At 39.4% G+C, this 19306-nt stretch overlaps 1 protein-coding gene across 11 annotated transcripts in view; it reads right to left on the bottom strand.

Moving 5' to 3' along the window:
• The window catches only part of PAM (peptidylglycine alpha-amidating monooxygenase), a 324625-nt gene that overhangs the window by 6410 nt on the left and 298909 nt on the right, over positions 1-19306 (bottom strand). For all 11 annotated transcript variants that reach the window (XM_019965490.2, XM_019965491.2, XM_019965492.2 and 8 more), the window contains 3 exons: positions 16959-17074; positions 11704-11803; positions 6866-6919 (listed from right to left, as the gene is read on the bottom strand). In XM_019965490.2, coding sequence (XP_019821049.2) covers positions 6866-6919; positions 11704-11803; positions 16959-17074 — 270 coding nt within the window. The remainder of the gene's footprint in view (positions 1-6865; positions 6920-11703; positions 11804-16958; positions 17075-19306) is intronic.

Below are 19306 nucleotides of genomic sequence, written 5' to 3'. Positions count from 1 at the left end.
CGCGTCTACCTACACCTTGGATGTTGGCTGTGCCAACTTGTATCTAATTTCATTTGTAAACCTGAGCTAGGACAGAGCTCCAGTAAAAGGAAAGAACTATGATGTATGTGACAGACTAAAAGAATCGTTTTACCATTCACAGAAAGTGTGCTGAGAATAAGGTAGTGAACTTGCTAAGATACACACACTGTACTTTAGAAATCCTTGATATCCACACCTTCTGTACTCTGCATGTCATCTACTAAAAATACTGGAACATTCTAACTTTTGGAACCAGGTGATGTATGTTTAGATTTTAAATGATGCTCTACATTTTAAAGAATGAGGATAAAAAAATTTTAATTTCCTAAGTAAAAAAAGCAATATGCTGCTCTTAGATGATTTTATAAGGGGAGTAAAAAGCCTAAAAAATAGTTATCACTTAAGAGTCTAAGAATTTCACTCAAAGCATAAAGAAAAATCTAAATTCTGTCACTTTTACTCTTTATCCTAAATTCTTTCACTAACGCCACCCCCCCCACCCCGTCCCCCCCAAGTAATTCAGAGCATCCTTGATGAAGATGGAATGGAGAAGCTCTAAGATTAGCCAGGACCTGGTGCTACTGGAAGGTGGGGGTTCCTCATTGACATTTTCCTGTCATACAAGATGCCAGATAGATTAAATTGACAACAAAAATGTCTTCAAACAAGCTTTCCCAGCATTTCTGCAGATACCTGGAAATAAAAATAATCCTGAAGACTGATGCATAAGAGGTGTTCTCTTTCTTCTTTAAAGCAATGCATTTAGAAAGGGAGGTGCACTCTCGTGTGAGCTCACACACACAAGCACGTGTGCATCTCTCCCCTTTACAGGAGGGGAGAAGCCCAGAGACCTTTGGAATGGAAATAACTGGGACCGGAAGGAGAGGCATTCTAAATACAGCAACGTAACAATTACTACCCCATTCATCACAGATGGAACTGAAGGTGAAGGTTTTAGATGGCATACTGGCAAGTAACATGTGAGAAGGCATGGAAAGTCCATACAGCATCAGTGAGATTTCGGGCTTATTTTGGAGCCACTGAGGTTCAGTTTTAGACCATTGCTAAAGCACATACTGCAATTAAGCAAGTCACATAAATGTTTTTGGTTCCCATTGCATATGAAAGTTATGTTTATACTATACAATAGTCTATTAAGCATACAATAGCATTCTTAAAAAATGTACATGCTTTAATTAAAAAAAAAGTTTCTTGCAACAAATGCTATTATCTGAGCCTTCAGCAAGTCAGTAACATCAAAGATGGTGATCACAGGTCACCATAACAAATCACATTGAAAAAGTTTGAAATATTTCAGGAATTACCGAAATGTGACACAGAGACAGGAAGTGAGCAAATGCTGTTGGAAAATGGTGCCGACAGACTTGCTCAATGCAGGGCTGCATAAACTTTCACTTGTGAAAAACACAAGTGTAAAAAGCAAAGTGCAACAAAACGAGGTATTCCTCTACACCTTTCTGGGTTTGTTTACTGCACTGTGGTTCCTCTACAATGTGTTACTCTCCATGAGGTCTAAGATGCCAATGGCATTAGAGAATTTATTTCTATTTTCCTAAGACAGATTCACCATCATCATCTTTCACTGTGGGGTGGGGGAGGGGTGAAGGCTATGCTTTTGGAGGGATATTGGTGTGTCTGTTTTATCCTTAGTAACTTCATTTGAAAGTTTCAATCCCTTTCCTAAGTTTCTTAGCATCACAAATTCTCTTATCCCTGAAACTGTCTGAGAACACAATACTGGTTTAGAAACTGCTATTACTGATCAGTTGTGTAACCATTCAGTGGGGATGAGTGTCATGAAAGGTTAGTGGAATTACCATGTATCTACAGGGCTGTTAATCTGGGAAGATGTTTCTCTCTCTCTTTTGTAAGAGCTGGTTGAAACCAAGCTTATAGGTTGTGATAAAAGACAAAACTCTTGGAGATCCAGCATGATTTATATTCCTTTTATAGTAAGAAAATAATCTTTTTTTAAAAAAAAGTTTAGTAAGACTCATATGGGTTCAAAGAGGACTAGAACAAGCTCATTTGGGTTTGGGTATTCCTAACTATTAAAATAGGACTGTCATGACAAAAGATTTCAATTGAGTTTACTATTTGAACTGCTGGGAAGTTCCATGGCCAGATGGACTCTGTGGTGTGCAGAGGGAGAGAGAACGTGATCAGTGGGTGAGCACTGGTCACTGTGACTGGCCAACCAGGGTGAGACAGGGTGGCTGGGCTGTTCACAACAGGCCAACCAGTATAGTCTCAGAGTTTTGGTGGGAACTATTTAAAGGTAAATTGGAAGTGGTCAAACAGGAGACGGCAAGAGTGAACATTGACATTTTAGGAATGAGTGAACTAAAATGGACTGGAATGGGTGAATTTAACTCAGATGACCATTATATCTACTACTATGGGCAAAAACCCCTTAGAAGAAATGGAGTAGCCCTCATAGTCAAGAAAATACTCCAAAATGCCATACTTGGGAACAATTTCAAAAACAGAATGACTTCTGTTCACTTCCGAGGCAAACCATTCAATATCACAGTAATCCAAGTCTATGCCCCCACCACTAATGTCGAAGAAGCTGAAGTTGAACAGTTATTTGATGACCTACAAGACCTTCTAGAACTGACATGAAAAAAGACGTCTTTTTCAGCACAGGGGAATGGAATGCAAAAGTAGGGAGTCAAGAAATATACCTGAGTAACAGCCAGTTTGGCCTTGGAGTACAAAATGAAGCAAGGCAAAGGCTAACAGTTTTGCCAAGAGAATGCATTGGTCATAGCAAACACACTCTTTCAACAACACAAAAGACGCTACACATGGACATCACCAGATAGTCAACACAGAAATCATACTGATTATACTCTTTGCAACCGAAAACGGAGACACTCTATCCAGTCAGCAAAAACGAGATCAGGAGCTGACTGTGGCTCAGATCATGAACTCCTTATTGCCAAATTCAGACTTAAATTGAAGAAAGTAGGGAAAACCACTAGACCATTCAGGTATGACCTAAATCAAATCCCTTACAATTATACAGTGGAAGTGAGAAATAGATTCAAGGGATTAGATCTGATAGACAGAGTGCCTGAAGAACTATGGATGGAGGTTTGTGATATTGTCCAGGAGGCAGTGGTCAAGATCATCCCCAAGAAAAAGAAATAGAAAAAGGCAAAATGATTATCTGAGGAGGCCTTACAAATAGCTGAGAAAAGAAGAGAAGTGAAAGGCAAAAGATAAAAGGAAAGATTTATTCATCTGAATGCAGACTTCCAAAGAATAGCAAGAAGAGGTAAGAAACCCCTCCTAAGTGATCAATGCCAGGAAATAGAGGAAAACAATAGGATGGGAAAGACTAGAGTTCTCTTCAAGAAAATTAGAGATACCAGGGGAACATTTTACAATAAAAGACAGAAACAGTATGGACCTAAGAGAAGCAGAAGAAGAGGAGGCAAGTACATGTAGAAGAACTACACAAAAAAGATCTTAATGACGCAGATAACCACAATGGTATAATCACTCACCAAGAGCCAGACATCTTGGAGTGCAAAGTCAAGTAGGCCTCAGGAAGCAACACTACAAACAAAGTTAGTGGAGGTGATGGAATTCAAGCTGAGCTATTTCAAATCCTAAAAGATGATGCTGTGAAAGTGCTGCACTCAATATGCCAGCAAATTTGGAAAACTTCAGCAGTGGCCACAGGACTGGAAAAGGTCAGTTTTCATTCTAATCCCAAAGAAAGGCAATGCCAAAGAATGTTCAAACTACCACACAATTGCACTCATCTTGCATGTTAGCAAAGTAATTCTCAAAATTCTCCAACCTAGGCTTCAACAGTACATGAACCATGAACTTCCAGATGTTCACGATGGATTTACAAAAGGCAGAGGAACCAGAGATCAAATTGCCAACATCCACTGGATCATAAAAAAAGCAAGAGAATTCCAGAAAAACATCTACTTCTGCTTCATTGACTATACTAAAGCCTTTGACTGTGTAGATCACAACAAACTGTGGAAAATCCTACAAGAGATGGGAATACCAGACCACCTTACCTGCCTCCTAAGAAATCTGTATGCAGGTCAAGAAGCAACAGTTGGAACTGGACATGGAACAATGGACTTGCTCCACATTGGGAAAGGAGTATGTCAAGGCTGTATATTGTCACCCTGCTTATTTAACTTATATGCAGAGTACATTAGGCAGAATGCTGGGCTGGGTGAAGCATGAGCTGGAATAAAAATTGCCGGGACAAGTTCAGATGACACCATCATTATGGCAGAAAGTAAAGAAGAACTAAAGAGCCTCTTGATGAAAGTGAAAGAGGAGAGTGAAAAAGTTGGCTTAAAACTCAACATTCAATAAATGAAGATCATGCATCTGGTCCCATCACTTCATGGCAAATAGATGGGGAAACAATACAGTGACAGCCTTTATTTTCTAGGGCTCCAAAATCACTGCAGATGGTGATTGCAGTCATAAGATTAAAAGATGCTTGCCACCTGGAAGAAAAGTTATGACCAACCTAGACAGCATATTAAAAAGCAGAGACATCACTTTGCCAACAAAGCTCTGTATAGTCAAAGTTATGGTTTTTCCAATAGTCATGTATGCATGTGATAGCTGGACCATAAAGAAAGCTCAGCACCTAAGAATTGATGCTCTTGTACTGCAGTATTGGAGAAGACTGTTGAGAGTCCCTTGGACTGCAAGGAGATCCAACCAGTCCATCCTAAAGGAAATCAGTCCTGAATATTCATTGGAAGGACTGATGCTGAAGCTGATACTCCAATACTTTGGCCTTTGGGCACCTGATGTGAAGAACTGACTCATTAGAAAAGATCCTGGATGCTAAGAAAGATTGAAGACAGGAGGAGAAAGGGACAATAGAGGATGAGATGACTGGATGGTATTACCAACTTGATGGACATGAGTTTGGATCAAGGTCTGGGAGTTGGTGATGGACAGGGAAGCCTGGCGTGCTGCAGTCCATGGGGTCACAAAGAGTTGGACACGACTGAGCAACTGAACTGACTGATTTAAACAGAAATGGTGTGAGGCTACTTTGAAATCCAGCAATTTCAGAATAAACTACAACTATCACCAATCTGTAATTCTTGGAAGAACTTAAGGGGAATGAATTGGTGGTACTCATTTCTCCTCAATAGGACAGTAACAGTGGTTCAGAACATAGATTTGGTGCCAGACTGGTTTAAATTCTGGTTTTACCATTTAATATCTTAGTATTAATTCTGTTCCTCTATTTCCTCGCATATGTAAAATGAGGATAAGAGCAATTATCACTTGGTTGGTGTAAGGATTAAACCTAATTTTTGTATAGCCCCTTTTTGTGCTCCATAAGTGATGGCTTTAGATAGTATCTTTTCCAACACCTCTATTTCAGGGCAGACAGAACTTATCAATAATTCTATATATAACAAAAGCAGAAAATAGGAACTTCTTCAATATGAGTGTTGTATGAATGTCACTCAGTAGTGTCACCTGGGTATAATCTCTACAAATGCCAAAGAGTTGCTATTTACTTATTTTATAATATTGGCTTACCCCTTTCAACCTTGAGCCGGCTATATTTTCTTATCTGCCTATATAAAATCCCTAAACTCCCTCTTGCTTCTAGCTTCTTTTCATGTCTTTTCCACCTGCTTTCATGAGAAAGGAAAACAAGAAGCCTACGGTTAAGTCTTAATATCTAGGAGAATAATTTGTAAAGTAACTAAGAAATGAGCCACTTGGCTACTTAAACATTAGGAACACCTCTAGTGAGTTCTTAACTACACATGACCATGTCAAACCCCTGCAAATAGTGAAAATGTATACATATAAACTGAACCTAAGAAAGGGAGAAAATAATTTGACCGGGATTCCAAATGAATCCAGTAGTTTTACCAGTACCCACATTCTATTTCCCCACGCCTTACAATATACACCAAAGAGAGAGAGAGGCTCAGATAGGAAAGAATCTGCCTGCAATGCAGGAGACCTGGGTTTGATCCCTGGGTCGCGAAGATCCCCTGACGAAGGGAAAGGCTACCCACTGGAGTATTCTTGCCTGGAGAATCCCACGGACAGAGGAGCCTGATGGGCTACGGTCCATGGGGTCCAACAGAGTGGGACATGACTGAGCAACTAACACTTCCGCATATGCATATGTGTATGTGTGCGTACACGTAGAGTCCTAACAGGCTGTAAGCGTCTTGAAGTCAGGCACAGTTTCGTTTACCTTAAACCTGCTGTATCTTACACATAGATGGCCCACAGTAAATGCTGGGGACTGAATGGTATTAAGACTAGAGCTTAGGGAGCAGCTAATCTTTTCAGACCCCTATATTATTAACTCACCAAAGATATTTTTCACTCTAACGATTAGAGCCCATAAAGGAAGACCTTTCCCAGTGTGCTGGATGTTATTTTTCTAATTTGCTGAGGTTAAAATACTTCCAGAAGTGACCAACTGACTTTTTTCCTCTCTAAATGTCTCTGGCCCACATGTTATAGATTTCTTACACCCCCAATCACTTTTCATCACTTGAAATCACTGAATTTGAGCTCATTATTACTATTCCAGTCTATCAGAAAAAGCAGTGGCAACATGTAGGCTTAAAGGCTCAAGTACATAGTAGAAGTTAATAGATAATTTACTGGGTTGTATTATATTTTTACCTGAAAAATTTTAAGTACAATCAAGAACCATAAATGATTACCGGGTTGTATTATATTTTTACCTGAAAAATTTTAAGTACAATCAAGAACCATAAATGAATTAAACACAAACCGCCCTGGGTTTCACAGGCATAAGAGGAATCTGACCAACCTTTGATTTCCTGAACCTCAATGCCAGCCTTCTTAACTGATCGATGTTCCATTTCTGTAACAGCACAGCAAGTAGAGAGAAAAATCAGAATTCCCCCCCACAAAAATTTGAAACCTTAATTTTGATATTCATTTTTTTTCAGCAGAAAAATTTCTTTAATTCATTGAATACATTTTTATACTAGAAAAGAGTTTAATATTATAAATCACTAATTAGGTGCCAGGTCCTAGAATCCTGGATAAAATCCTCCTAGGGAAAGCTGAAATAATATCTCTAAGATCTTTGTACATAAAATGAGATCTTCCATGTGAAGTCTACAATCCTGTATTATTTCTGAAATATCAAGGAGCTGTTTTCATGTGGACATCTCAGACTGATTACTGGATCTGTCACATTTGATTATCAGTCTTCTAGTTGACAAACTGATCTGCCTAGTTAAATACTACAACATAAATACACAAGACTCTTGTTCAGCCTCCCATGGCAGTGTTACTGTTCCCAAGGTACTGTTTTCCAGATTTATTATTTGGTTGCCTTCTGGACTATGCAGAAGGCTTCTCTTTCAAAGCTGAATGCTGTACTGCAGTGCTTCTCAATCAGGGGATATTTCAAACTAACTTGGGAAGTCTTTCCAAGATACTCATATTATAACCCCTCTTTTTCCTGCAGATTGTGAGTGAGGTCTGGCCATGTGTGCTCTGAAAACCTTCCCCAGGTGACTCGGATATGCATCTCTGTTTAGTACCAACCCCTGGAGTGGAACTGGAATACTGGAATAAAGAGGCTTAGACAGAAGTCTTAATGAGTTCAAGTATCATGTTCCTATGTGTAAAATGAAGATACTAGTTAGACTTCTGAAGTTTTTTTTCCATCTTTAAGGGTATTTAATGATTTATTTTTATTCTGAAAAGCCTGACTTCAGTCATGCAACTGAGAATTATCCATCTCTCCTTGCTTTCTTATCTGCCCAAACCCTCTGGTTTCTCTTTGTGGAGACAGGTGGTGGGACAGGCATGCTTACAGGGAAGTCTGCAGCTACTGCCGAAGGGCGTCAGTCCTCAGGCACCTCTGTGCACTCAGCCCCCACTAGGACTCAATTCAGTTCAGTTCAGTCACTCATTCGTGTCTGACTCTCTGCAACCCCATGCACTGTAGCACGCCAGGCCTCCCTGTCCATCACCAACTCCTGGAGCTTGCTCAAACTCATGTCCATGGAGCCATCCAACCATTTCATCCTCCATCATCCCCTTCTCCTCCTGCCTTCAATCATTCCCAGCATCAGGGTCTTTTCAAATGAGTCATTTCTTTGCATCAGGTGGCCAAAGTGTTGGAGTTTCAGCTTCAGCATCAGTTCTTCCAATGAACATTCAGGACTGATCTTCTTTAGGATGGACTTGTTTGATCTCCTTGCAGTCTAAGGGATTCTCAAGCGTCTTCTCTAACACCACAGTTCAAAAGCATCAATTCTTCGGTGCTCAGCTTTCCTTATAGTCCAACTCTCACACCCACACATGACTATTGGAAAAACCATAGGTTTGACTAGATGGACCTTTGTTGGCCAAGTAATGTCTCTGCTTTTTAATATGCTGTCTAGGTTGGTCACAGCTTTTCTTCCAAGGAGCAAGCATCTTTTAACTTCACGGCTGCAGCCACTGTCTGAAGTGATTTTGGAGCCCAACAAAATAAAATCTGTCACTGTTTCCATTGTTTTCCCATCTAATTGCCATGAAGTGATGGGACCAGATGCCTTGATCTTCGTTTTCTGAATGTTGAGCTTTAAGCCAACAAAATTTTTCACTCTCCACTTTCACTTTCATCAAGAGGCTTTTTAGTTCCTCTTCACTTTCTGCCATAAGGGTGGTGTCATCTGCATATCTGAGGTTATTGATATTTCTCCTGGCAATCTTGATTCCAGCTTGTGCTTCATCCATTCTAGCATTTTGCATGATGTACTCTGCATACAAGTTAAATAATCAGGGTGACAATATACAGCCTTGAAGTACTCCTTTCCCTATTTGGAACCAGTCTGTTGTTCCATGTCCAGTTCTAACTGTTGCTTCTTGACCTGCATACAGATTTCTCAGGAGGCAGGTAAGGTGCTCTGGTACTCCTATCTCTTTCAGAATTTTCCACAGTTTGTTGTGATCCACATGGTCAAAGGCTTTGGCGTAGTCAATAAAGCAGAAGTAGATGTTTTCTGGAACTCTCTTGCTTTTTCAATGATCCACCAGATGTTGGCAATTTGATTTCTGGTTCCTCTGCCTTTTCTAAAACCAACTTGAACATATGAAAGTTCACTGTTTACGTACTGTTGAATCCTGCCTTGGACAATTTTGTGCATTACTTCGCCAGTGTGTGAGATGAGCTGAAACTCCAATACTTTGGGCACCTGATGTGATAGTTTGAACATTCTTTGGCATTGCCTTTCTTTGGGATTGGAATGAAAACTGACCTTTTCCAGTTCTGTGGCCACTGCTGAGTTTTCCAAATTTGCTGGCATATTGAGTGCAGCACTTTTACAGCATCATGTTTTAGGACTTGAAATAGCTCAACTGGAATTCTATCATGTCCACTAGCTTTGTTCGTAGTGATGCTTCCTAAGGCCCACTTGACTTTGAAATCCCGGATGTCTGGCTCTAGGTGAGTGATCACACCATCATGATTATCTGGGTCATGAAGATCTTTTTGTACAGTTTTTCCGTGTATTCTTGCCACCTCTTCTTAATATCTTCTGTTTGGTCCATACCCTTTTTGTCCTTTATTGTGCCCATCTTTGCATAAAATGTTCCCTTGGTATCTCTAATTTTCTTGAAGAGATCTCTGGTCTTTCCCATTCTATTGTTTTCCTCTATTTCTTGGCATTGATCACTGAGGAAGACTTTCTTATCTCTCCTTGCTATTCTCTGGAACTCTAAATTCAGATGAATATATCTTTCCTTTTCTCCTTTGCTTTTTGCTTCTCTTCTATTCACAGGTATTTGTAAGGTCTCCTCAGACAAGCATTTTGCCTTTTTCTATTTCTTTTTCTTGGGGATGGTCTTGATCACCACATCCTGTACAGTCACAAACCTCCATCCATAGTTCTTCAGGCATTCTGTCAATCAGATCTAATCCCTTGAATCTATTTCTCACTTCCACTGTATAATTGTAAGGGGTTTGACTTAGGTCATACCTGAATGATCTTGTGGTTTTCCCCACTTTTTTCAATTTAAGTCTGAATTTGACAATAAGGAGTTCATGATCTGAGCCACAGTCAGCTCCTGATCTTGTTTTCGCTGACTGTATAGAGCTTCTCCCTCTTTGGCTGCGGAGAATATAATCAATCTGATTTTGGTGTTGAACATCTGGTGATGAACACATGTAGAGTCTTTTCTTGTATTGTTGGAAGAGGGTGTTTGCTATGACTAGTGCATTCTCTTGGCAAAACTCTGTCAGCCTTTGCCCTACTTCATTCTGTATTCCAAGGCCAAAGCTGCCTATTACTCCAGGGGTCTCTTGACTCCCTACTTTCACATTCTAGGGAATCTAGTCCCTATAATGAAAAGGACATCTTTTTTGGGTGTTAGTTCTAGAAGGTCTTGTAGGTCTTCATAGAACTGTCCAACTTCAGCTTCTTCAGTGTTACTGTTTGGGGCATAGACTTCAATTACCATGATACTGAATGGTTTGCCTTGGAAATGAATGGAGATCATTTTGTCGTTTTTGAGATTGCATCCAAGTACTGCATTTCAGACTCTTTTTTTGACTATGAGGGCTACTCCATTTCTTCTAAGGGATTCTTGCCCAAGACCTGTATGCTATACGATTAAAGTTTTTGGACTCATTATTTTACTTTTCTTTGTTATATCTTGTATTTTTTCCTTGTTATAATTTGCATTTTTCCTTATTGTAAGTAGTATTTCTTACCTTCATCAAGCCCACCGGTCTTTATTTTTTCTCTATTTAAAGAAACCTGTTGTAACTCCCAATACCTCAAATTTATTATCCTCAATTCTTCTCCTTAACCTCATCTTCTCTTCCTGTTTGTACCCTGACATATTTTAAAAGCATCTCTGGACACTGAGTTTTGTGGCCTCTTAAGCATTTGGTATTGTTCAAGTTAGAAAGCTTAAGTTTTTTAGTAGAAAAAGGCTAGTTTAGAGGCTAGTTTAGAATACCCTTTAAGAATTAGAAATGTCCAAAGTACAATTAGAAATCCCCAAACTAGCTGGGCCTGATCCTGATAGAGACGCTCTTCTGTTCCCAGACATGATTTGTGAGTTCATGAAAAGACAGTTCAGTATTTTGAACAACCTGAATTTTGAAGGGAAAATGCAGAGTGCCTCCTGTTTGGGATGAAACATGTCTGACTCAGATACTGGTCTTCTGAGATGCTCTGCAGCTACTGAGAGCCGAACAGCCACTTGTGAAGTGATGCCTCCCTCAGCCTCTCTGCTTTGCCAGAGCCAGCTCCTCCCTGTAGAGCTAAGTGGGAATTAATGTGGGCTTTCAACATAATAGACATTTCTTCAGGCATCAAGAATTTCCTGTGGAATATCTGTGGAAACAAGGGTATAACTTCCAGCAGAAAAAAAAAAAAAGTTGCTTTCCACTTTAAAGACATTTAATCCCTGAAATGACTACCAAAGAGGTCTTTTAACAACTGCCAATCATACCTTGGGGTTGCAAAGAGTCGGACACGACTGAGCAACTGAACTGAACTGAAGTGAACTGAATCAAACCTTGAATTCTTACGCTACTAACCATAAAAAGAGAAGGACAAGCACATTTCTTTTCACATGTTTTTAAGCAATAAACCTGAGTGAAAAGTGTGGACAATCACGCTGTAAAAGCCGTACTTTCGGTCGAGGTGAACTTCCACACGGTGTTGGTGTGAGCGTCTCCGACATACACGGTCCCATCCTCGGACGCAGCAATGTCGTGGGGCATGTCGAAGTGCTGCCAGAACAAGAAGCACACGGTAAGGGCGAGCCCGTGCCCGGTTCCTCATGAAGTGGCGAAAAGGCAGAGCAGAGCACACAAGGGAACCATAAGCATGTGACTCAACCAAAGAAACAGTGATGGAAGCAGCTCAACACGAAAGATTTGTGTCATCCATTCACGCACTGGACGCCGCCTCCGCCAGACCTAATTCTATAAGGTGGGAAACGCCCTGGGAGCCTCAGCACTGACTTCAGGTCTTATAAACAGCGAGCATTTACAAGGAGGTTACTTTTTTACAGTGTTGTTTAGTTGGTTTTATGCCATTTATCTAATTGTTTATATTTATCTATTTTTATTTATTTTTGCCTTTGGGCTTTCTTCATAGCTCAGTTAGTAAAGAATCTGCCTGCAATGCAGGAGACCTGGTTTTGGAAGATTTGCTGGAGAAGGGAAAGGCTACCCACTCCAGTGTTCTTGGTTTTCCCTTGTGGCTCAGCTGGTAAAGAATCCGCCTGCAATGGAGGAGACCTGGGTTCGATCCCTGGGTCAGGAAGATCCCCTGGAGAAGGGAAAGGCTACCCACTCCAGTATTCTGGCCTGGAGAATTCCATGGACTGTATAGTCCATGAGGTTGCAAAGAGTTGGACACAACTAAGTGACTTTCCCTTTTCCCTTTTGCCCTCATATTTTTTCTAACTTTGACCACTGTCAAATTTGCTGGCTTAATTTAGACAATTAAAAAGGACCAGGCAATTAGTTTTTGTTTTTGTTTTAATTCCCATCAAGTTATCATACACTTCCTTAAAAAGTATTTATGTGTTACAGATAAGAGGTATCATTTTAAAGATTCAGGGCATTCCAATTATTTCTGAAATGCATATTAAGAGCTCTGCAGTAATATGGCGTACTCCTACTCTGAAGCCCAGTGTTGACCATATTTTCAGTCAGCAAAGGAAACAAATGGAGTGTTCCCTCCAGTATTTGCTGGCTTTTGTGCCTACTGCAGCTAAACTGGTGTTTTATGATATCTTTCTGCACCACACATTTTCATTTCAACATCATGTCATCTCACTCACGAGGACACAGCAGAAAGGGCAGCTCTCTTATGTGACTTTCTCAGGGTCACCAGGCTAGTTCCTGGAAAAGCAGGCTGAAAATGCTGGGCGGCTGACATTTCCATCTGTCTACTGAAGCTTTCAAAGGTGCCACGTGTCCACCAGTTGGCAGGAGGTGGATGGTATTTTCACCTTTGAGGCCAGGAGGCCTGCTTAGAATGAGTACACCATTCTAAAGAGATGATCGGTGAGTATGAACAGGAACATTATCCTGACTGTGGGCTTATCAGCCAGCCTCTGTCCACTTTGGTTTGATGAGTGTAAAGGGCGCTAAGGAGGCAAGCTTCTGTTCGTAGCTCACGGAGAAAGGGCCAGAATACATGCTTTGGTGAAACTACTGTCTTTTAAAATCAGCAACAACTTATCACATTGAAAATAAAAATATGAGACAGCCATGCCAAGGAGGCACATTCCTTCAGACTATCAAATAAGCTCAACAAAAGAGCAGGAGAAGGACAGAGAGCCAGGAATCCAAATGCTGCCTTGGTGCAATCCCCTCAGCCAGTCAGGAAACGTTCATCTTCATTTGGAGTTCACCTGATTGGTGGCAAAAAGGCTGGACAATCACAGGGAGTTCCTCTTCTCTACAAAAACACGTTTTAAAAACCGGTTTGCAAACAAGGAGATCAAACCAGTCCATCCTAAAGGAAATCAACCCTGAATATTCATTGGAAGGACTGACGATGAAGCTCCAGTACTTTGGCCACCTGATGTGAAGAACTGACTTGTTGGAAAAGACTCTGATGCTGGAAAGATTGAAGGTGGGAGGAGAAGGGGACGACAGAGGATGAGATGGTTGGATGGCATCACCGATAGACATGAGTTTGAGCAAATTCCAGGAGACAGTGAAAAACAGGGAAGCCTGGTGCGCTGCAGTCCATAGGGTCACAAAGAGTTGGACGTGACTTAGGAGTGAACGACAACAATATGGTTGTAAAGTGCTTCACATTTTCTGATGAGAAAAACATTATAATAGGTGGAGGAACAAAGGTGGGGGGCAATGTTTGAACTATTCATTGGAAGGGCCATCAGTTCAAGTCTATAACAACAGTGAACCTCTGTCTGTGGTTCTCACACTGATCCAGGGTAACAAGAGTTCAATGGAAATATTTTGGGGCCACAGGAGGGGTTCAGGGGAAGCTTAGTGAATGGGATTTTGAGACCTCTATTCCTACTGCAGTCACAGGCACTCAACTGTCATCTTTTAAATGCATTGTTTCACTGCTCTGTGTCAACTGAAACAACATGTTGTCAGATTTAGGGCTAAGTTTTACGACTTCAGAGTCGAAAAGATTTAAAGATCTACTCTACGCTTTGACATCTTCGCTTGAGGTACTTCTCCCTAACAAAATAAAATTATAGAGGAAAGAATGCTAGCATCCTCCTGGGCATCTGGTGACACAGCCCAGAGCAATCTGCCCTCAACAGCTTGTATTTTGTTTTAATAATTCATAAGGAATTTGTGTTCTCCATAGCCTAACTACGTGTGCTTTAAACAAGATAAGTTGAAACTTACTTAATATTAAGTAAAATCATTCTCTAAGAAATTGGTTCATGTTATGATTTAATATGTCCCCTGGCCTCAATATTAAACACAGTTTAAAGTATAAAACATCTGTGTTTAAGATCCAGGTGTGCTACTTCCTGTGTGGCTTTGGATAGGTAACTTCCCTTGTGTGAACCTCAGGCTCAAATACTGTCAAATACTGTGATTTTAATCTCCATAGTTAGGGTCAGAGAAATAACATGAATCTGGGGTTACTGTTCCCTTCTTTCTTTCTTTTTTTTTTTTTGGTATTGTGCAGTGGGGATTATTTCCTTCCTTTTCCACATGAGCAGCCTTGCAAATAAAGAAGACAAAAAAAATTCCAGCCTGAAGGGTGTGTGTGAAAGCAGATGGTAGGACCAGTCTTTGCTGTGATTATGGGAGGAAGAATGTGGAGAGCAACGATATATCTTTTGCCCTCAGAACTCTTTGACACCGTTTGATAGACTCATCTTCTCTACTGTCCTACCATCTCAGTTCGGCTGCACAGGGATAAAGATGGGGATTGTAATATTCCAACATAAACATTCCTAAAGAACGTCATGGAAGAGGGAGATCTGAACTACATAAAGGCACAAGCAGTGGACAAGAGCAAACAGCGGCACAGACACAGTATGTAAAACTTGACTTTTGAAGAAAAAATCACTTCTTACATAAGAGTAAGTAATAATATTATACCATATTATTCTCCTTAATCTTTGTGATGATAATCTAATTAAATGAAAAGTCTGAGAGATTCACAGATGGGTTTCAGCTTACTGAGTCAACACAGAATACATTTCTATGTTTTGGTGTAATATCAAGTCTTGTTTGTTGAAAGGAAAAGCAAATTTCACCTTGGAGTCAGAGTCTCTTTTCAAGTTTGCTGTACTGACCCATATATTGTGACTTACTCATCATGGGATGTCTGATGAATACTGATGTTCAGGCACAAGGCTTCCTGAAACCTTCATTCAGGGATGCTTATATTTTTATGACAGTAAAGCTTATTTAGAATCTAGCCTCTAGCTTAGCACTTAAGTGTTGCTCTCTAGATGCACATTTGAATTAAAAGTTCATATCCCGATTGACACAGTATTTTATTAGTTAAAGAACAATCAAGCAAACACTGTTTGAAAACAAAGTGAAGTTCTGACAGGAAGTGAAGTATCCCTCACTTTCTTTATCAACAGATATGAAGAAGCTCCAAGTGGCAAAGCAATGAAGATCAGATAATCAATAAAGAGCTGAAACACTACTGAAATAAAACATCTATTCTCAATCTGCTGAATTTGTTTCTGAAGGGCTATTATGATTGGGCATTTGATTGTTTATTGCTTTTTAGGTGAAATACTTCCATGAAAAGTCTTGCTTGTTATATCAATTTATCAAAAGAAACTAAAAAAAAAAAAAAAAAAAGAAACAAAGAAATTGGTACTGGAATCTTTACTTCAGATTTAGTTTGGTTCAACGTGGATCCTGTAAGTTTTGCTAAAACTCCATTTGAAGGAAAGGCTGTGCCCTGTCCTGTTCACTATCATAGCCGTAGTATCTAGTATAATGCCTGTGACACAGATAGGTGCTTAATAAATACCTTTAGAATGAAGCTTAGTAAATCCCAGACAGGCTGTCAGTGTTCTAACAGTGGCATTGTAAAGTGGTTTTTTTTTTTTTTTTTTTTTGAGCTAGCAAATTTGGTGTCTTAGAGAATACTGTAAGAAATTGAGTCTGGAGATGTTTATCCAGTGGCTTATGATAAGTTGCATTTTGACCCACTGAAGCTGATAAATCTTTACAAATTTTGAAAAATAGCTCTTATTTGCAGCATTTTGGCTAAAATTGATGTACCCCAAGCACATTCAGGTGGTGCATGTGAGTATTCTGATCATTCTGACGGTTATTCTGCGGAGAAGTTAACTGAGGAGACAGAGGGCAATGGGCACAGCACAGCATGGTTGCCGTGTTGGTATAAAGCACGGTGAGAGTAAACCGTGGGATACCACTGTGAGACCAGAACTAGACGTGCGTCTTTTACTGAAATCAAGTCTCTAGAACTTGATTCCAGGAGTGCTATTTTCAAGTCTTGTTGCTCAGTGTAGTAACATTAAAATAACATTAAAAAAGCAAGCAGCATTTCTATTGAATCTAAGAGGACTATAAAATTACAGTTGATCATATTGTGGTATCTTTTCTACTTGGATGAAACCAGGAATATCTAAAATGTAAAATATCTTACATTTTCGATATTCTAATTGCAGTGAATTTAAGCCTGCTATCATGTACAAAAATCTACTAAGAACCTTAGAACTGCATATAGTGTTAACTTGCATCTGTGAAATTCAGCTAGGAATAGACAAGGACATTGTTTCTAAATAAAACACAGTATACAGCATTCCCATCCACCTAGCCAGAAAACTACCACGTCACCTTTAAATTTAAAAAAAATGACTGAAGTATAAATTGAGTTCCAAGATTCACATTTTAGTTTTATCCTCAAGAAAACTGATACATAGTTAACGAATGGGAATACCTTGCGCACTGGCTTGAAGACATCGATAATTTCCCCGCTGGAAAAGTTCATCACAAATCCTTGCACGGGTTCTTGGTCCTCAAAGTAAGGCTTTCCATTCACCGCAAAGAGCAAACCTGTGACAACATATCCAGTTAACCTTCCTTTAAAATATGCGTAAGACTGGCTTTTAAACACATGTGTGCATAGGGCACAAACAAGAAACATAGGGTCAACCCTACATTTGGCAACAAACGTGTAAAACAGAATACTTAGTAGATGTCTCTGAGTAATAAGATCAGGAACAGACAGGTTAGGAGGCTAACCTTGTAATAGGAAAACCAAGAACCGCAAGGCCTGTCCCACTGAGGAAGCCAGTAGAAATCAGTAATCCAGTTATGAAATCAGTAATCCACAGTTATAGAGGAGATGACACAGGTAGAGGAATATATATGTAGATATACTAAACAGGTTATGGGAAAAGTCAGGTTATTGAAAGCAATCATTTTAGGGTATCAGATCTTTTAAAAAAATATGTTAACATCTATGATAGCTACAAGTAGAATCAGAGAAAAATAGGCAAAGAAAGTGAAGTTATAGTATAAATAGAAGAATGATCTGATTTTAAACAACTACCCCTTGGAAATGTGAGATGCATATTTCAGATTATCAAAGACATTTTTTTCTAACTAAAAAAATTAGACCAATGTTTATACTAATTCAATGAATACTCTTTGCAGTAAATCATATTTCTTAGTTTAGTAGTGTTTATCCAAAAAAATGGAAACTGTGATGCTTTGATTAGTACTGCAGATGATTGAATATTATATTTTAAAGAATTAAAACAATAAAATATACAGAATACTAAACCTGTATTGGAAGTTTTTTCATCTTATTTAAGGATTTCAGGATAGGGTTCTTTACCACATTATACTAAAAAATATCACCACTATTAACATCAGTTACTACTGTGTAACATTGTAGAGAGAATTCCAATTATAATGCACTTTGTCTTTTGCTGAGATTCTCTTTTTAACCAGATTTCCTCTCTTTTCTCCTAATGTTTTTCTTCTCATATTTGATTTATTTTTATTCACTATGAACTTGATCACCCTCTTTCTTAAGTAAATTTGTTGTTGCTCAGTCTCTCAGTCATGTCCAACTCTGTGACCCCATGGACTGTAGTACTCCAGGCTTCCCTGTCCTTCACCATCTCCCGGAGCTTTCTCAAACTCATGTCCATTGAGTTGGTGATGCCATCCAACAATCTCATCCTATATCATCCCTTTCTCTTCCTGCCTTCAATCTCTCCTACCATCAGGGTGTTTTCCAGTGAGTCAGTTCTTCGCGTCACAGGTGGCCAAAGTACTGGAGCTTCAGCCTCAGCATCAGTCCCTCCAATGGATACTCAGGATTGATTTTCTTCAGGATAGACTGGTTTGATCTCCTTGCAATCCAAGAGACTCGCAAGAGTATTCTCCAACACCACAGTTCAAAAGCATCAATTCTTCAGTGCTCAGCCTTCTTTATGGTCCAACTCTCACATCCATATGTGACTAATGGAAAGACCATAGCTTTGACTATATGGTCCTTTGTTGATTAAGTAAATGGTCTTGCCAAACTTATTCTTTAAATAGGAGGTAAAAACCAACACGAGAATTTATCTTTCATTAACATTAATGAGTCTTTTATTACTTTTTAATTACTTATTCCTTAGGGAAGCCAATGTGTTCCTGTTTCAGTCCCTTGAGTCCCTTTATTCCGTGTCTTACATAAACTGGGGGCTGCCCGAGAAGATATTAGCCATGTGTGTGTTAGTTGTTCAGTTGTGTCCAACTCTTTGAGAACCCATGAGCAGTAGCCGGCCAGACTCCTCTGTCCATGGAATTCTCCAGGCAAGAATGCTGGAGTGGGTTGCCATTTCCTTCTCTAGGAATCTTCCTGACCCAGGGATTGAACTCGTTTCCTGCATTGCAGACAGATTCTTCACTACCTGAGCCACCAAGGAAACCCTGAGAGCAGCCATATGCAACTTCAATAGCATGAGAAATAGAAATATTATTGTGATAACTATGTAGTAATGCATCTTTAATACATGTATAGATGTATTTATTGAATGTATTGCAAAAATCATATATAAATTCTAGAAATATATTTTCAATTGTTCAGCATTCATGATATAAAGAAATGCTGTTTTTAAAATATGAATTAAATAAACCCTATTTTGTAAGTTTGAATTATTTTTCTGGTTTTCTTTAAGTCAAGAAAATCTATTTTGAAAATGAGAAAAAACTACAGATTTCACTGATCATTTCTCCTGACACATAAGCCCCTACTTACTTCACCTATTTATCTTTAAAAAATTGGCC

The sequence above is a fragment of the Bos indicus genome, chromosome 7 (assembly GCF_029378745.1).
Source record: "Bos indicus isolate NIAB-ARS_2022 breed Sahiwal x Tharparkar chromosome 7, NIAB-ARS_B.indTharparkar_mat_pri_1.0, whole genome shotgun sequence".
Lineage (NCBI taxonomy): Eukaryota > Metazoa > Chordata > Mammalia > Artiodactyla > Bovidae > Bos > Bos indicus.
Note: the sequence above shows the minus strand (reverse complement) of the source record. Positions and strands in the feature narration are given on the sequence as shown.